Source organism: Tachysurus vachellii, chromosome 24, assembly GCF_030014155.1.
Source record: "Tachysurus vachellii isolate PV-2020 chromosome 24, HZAU_Pvac_v1, whole genome shotgun sequence".
Taxonomy (NCBI): Eukaryota; Metazoa; Chordata; class Actinopteri; order Siluriformes; family Bagridae; genus Tachysurus; species Tachysurus vachellii.
In genome coordinates, this window is record NC_083483.1 from 15,941,315 (window position 1) to 15,943,814 (window position 2,500).

At 41.2% G+C, this 2,500-nt stretch overlaps 1 protein-coding gene across 1 annotated transcript in view; it reads right to left on the bottom strand.

The window, feature by feature from the left end:
- rasd2b (RASD family member 2b) overlaps window positions 1-773 on the bottom strand; it is a 2,591-nt gene extending 1,818 nt beyond the window's left edge. Inside the window, exon 1 of the mRNA XM_060860555.1 lies at window positions 193-773. Within this exon, the coding sequence (XP_060716538.1) occupies window positions 193-709 (517 nt within the window). The 5' untranslated portion in view covers window positions 710-773. The remainder of the gene's footprint in view (window positions 1-192) is intronic.
- Between the last annotated feature and the right edge of the window lie 1,727 nt (window positions 774-2,500).

Genomic DNA, 2,500 nt, shown 5'->3' on the forward strand with positions numbered 1-2,500 from the left:
GTGTAGTGTGTTGTATGAGAGTTCTGTAGTGTGTTTCATGAGAGTTGTGTAGTATTGTGTATGAGAGTTGTGTAGTGTGAATGAGTTTTTTCTATGAGAGTTGTGTGCGTTGTATATGAATTTTTTTGTATTGTGTATGAGAGTTTGTGTTTGTGTGTGTGTGTGTGTGTGTGTGTGTGTGTGTGCGCGCACCGGTGAGGATGGAGAGTCTGCGCTTGGCGGGGAAGTCTCTCTCTCCGGCTGCGTCCAGGATGTCTATCTGGTAGGTCTCCCCGCGGATGCTGTAGACTTTCCGGTGAAAGTCCTCTCGTGTTGGTTCATACTGCTCGTTAAAACCGTCCCGCAGGAAGCGCCGCAGGATGGCCGTCTTCCCGACGCGCGGCGCTCCGAGCACCACCAGCCTCCTGCAGTTCTGCGGCTTCGGCCCGGAGCTCAGAGCCTCCCGAGCGCGCAGCACCGCCGCCGTCTGTGTCCTCTCCTCCGCTGCCTTCGCTTTCTTCTCCCTCCGCTTTATGAGTTGCGCCGCGGCCAGTCTCTGTACTCCAAGTCCCGCTTTGGTGGCCGCCACCCCGAGCCCCCCGAGCCCCAGGCCGGCCAGGAAGGCGCTGGAGGAGCTCGGGAGAAAGTTGGGAGCGTGTGCAGGCTGCATGCGCGGCAACGGCGCGCTCGGGATATCCGCTGTATTGGTATCACTGGGTGCAGGAGACATCAGTGGAGCTGAAGTAGATGCTGAATAGTCAGTCTCTCTCTCTCTCTCTCTCTCTCTCTCTCTCTCTCTCTCTCTGTGTCTCAGCTGTAGATCAGTGCGCCTTTCCAGCATGCTTTATATACGCAAGCAGCCTGTATGCTGGAGCAACAACTACAAAAGTTTGCTTTTGCGCTCAGTGGGGTGTCGCACATACTGTAAACATCAACAGTCTGTAATTTCACTCCATGCAGCTACAGAAGCGAAACTGTAAATAAGTGTTAAAGACACAGTGATAGTGATGCTGGGGCCCAAACAGGCAAAGAAAAGGGGCCCTTTTTATGGCCATTATGTTTACAGAAAACATTTAAAATGCAACATTTATTGTCATAGTTTTCACATTAGATAATAACATTACATGGTCCAAACAGAGCACTGTGATATTGTCACATTAATGTACAACTGTCATCATTAATAATCTATTCGTCTTCTTTTCTTTTTCTTTGCTGGTTTCCAGTTCTCACAGAAATTCAAATGAAACTTGCACTAGTTCCACATGGTAGAAACATCTTGCCCCTTTATGCTCATTACTGCTATATCATTATTACTACTATATCATTACTACTATATCATTACTACTATATCATTACTACTATATCATTACTGCTATACAGATGTAAACCAGAGGTTTTGGGGTTCTGCACTTAGAGATTTTACATTTTCATAGACTTCTGTGGCCAAACCACTACCAGTGTATTAGCACAGACAAAATACACCAATCCAGCATCGAGTAATAATATAATATATAATACATATGAAAAATATATAATAATAACAATAATAATGCAGTTTATACAGTTGAATAAAAATTCGCGTAGATGATAGAATAACTGATGCCGCAGAGACACAATTGTGGACCGTTTCACTCAGCATACAATCAACAATATAATGTAGCTGTGTGTGTGTGTGTGTGTGTGTGTGTGTGTGTGTGTGTGTGTGTGTGTGTGTGTGTGTTCCTGCAGTGGAACATGACGTTTTTCCTGCTGTGTCTGTTCATCTCTTTATGCACTTTACAAAATTATTCTGTACACACAGGACATGTACAGTCTCCACTTTTAGTACAATATGAGGACATATTTTTATACACTGAAATGTTTTATTTTTTATTTTTTTATTTTTTACAGTTATGTTTTTGTATGTAGCATGTTCAACTTTATACTGGGGTGAACTTGTGTGAGTGCATTTTTTTGTAATGTGAGTGCATAATGCAAATGTCTTAAATAAATAGATAAATAAATAAATAATAGAGATAAATAAATAGATAAATAAATAAGCCATAAAATGTTAACAATATCAAAACCATGAATTGTAAGCTATACTTTGAATTGATGTATTTGATTGATTGATTGATTGATTGATTGATTGATTGATTGATTGATTGATTGATTGATTGATTGATTGGTTGGTTGGTTGGTTGATTGGTTGATGAGAATCAGAATTAGAATCAGAATGTGCCGGGACTTGTCTTGGTGTGTTGGTGCATATTGAGCGCCACCTTCCATAAATAGAAGGAAGACCAGGTTGATTGGTTGATTGATTAATTCTGTTGTTGTTGCTATTAATTTAGAAATTAATACATTTTAAGATCAGCCCATGGTCACTCATCTTTAAAATAAATAAATAAATAAATAAATAAATCAAATGCGTGTGTGATTCAGATCCTTGTTTATATACATAATCTTTAATCCAGGAAGTAATCACACCCGTTGCGTTGCCACAGCAACATGAGCACGCGGAAAGTGACGTAACGCTGCT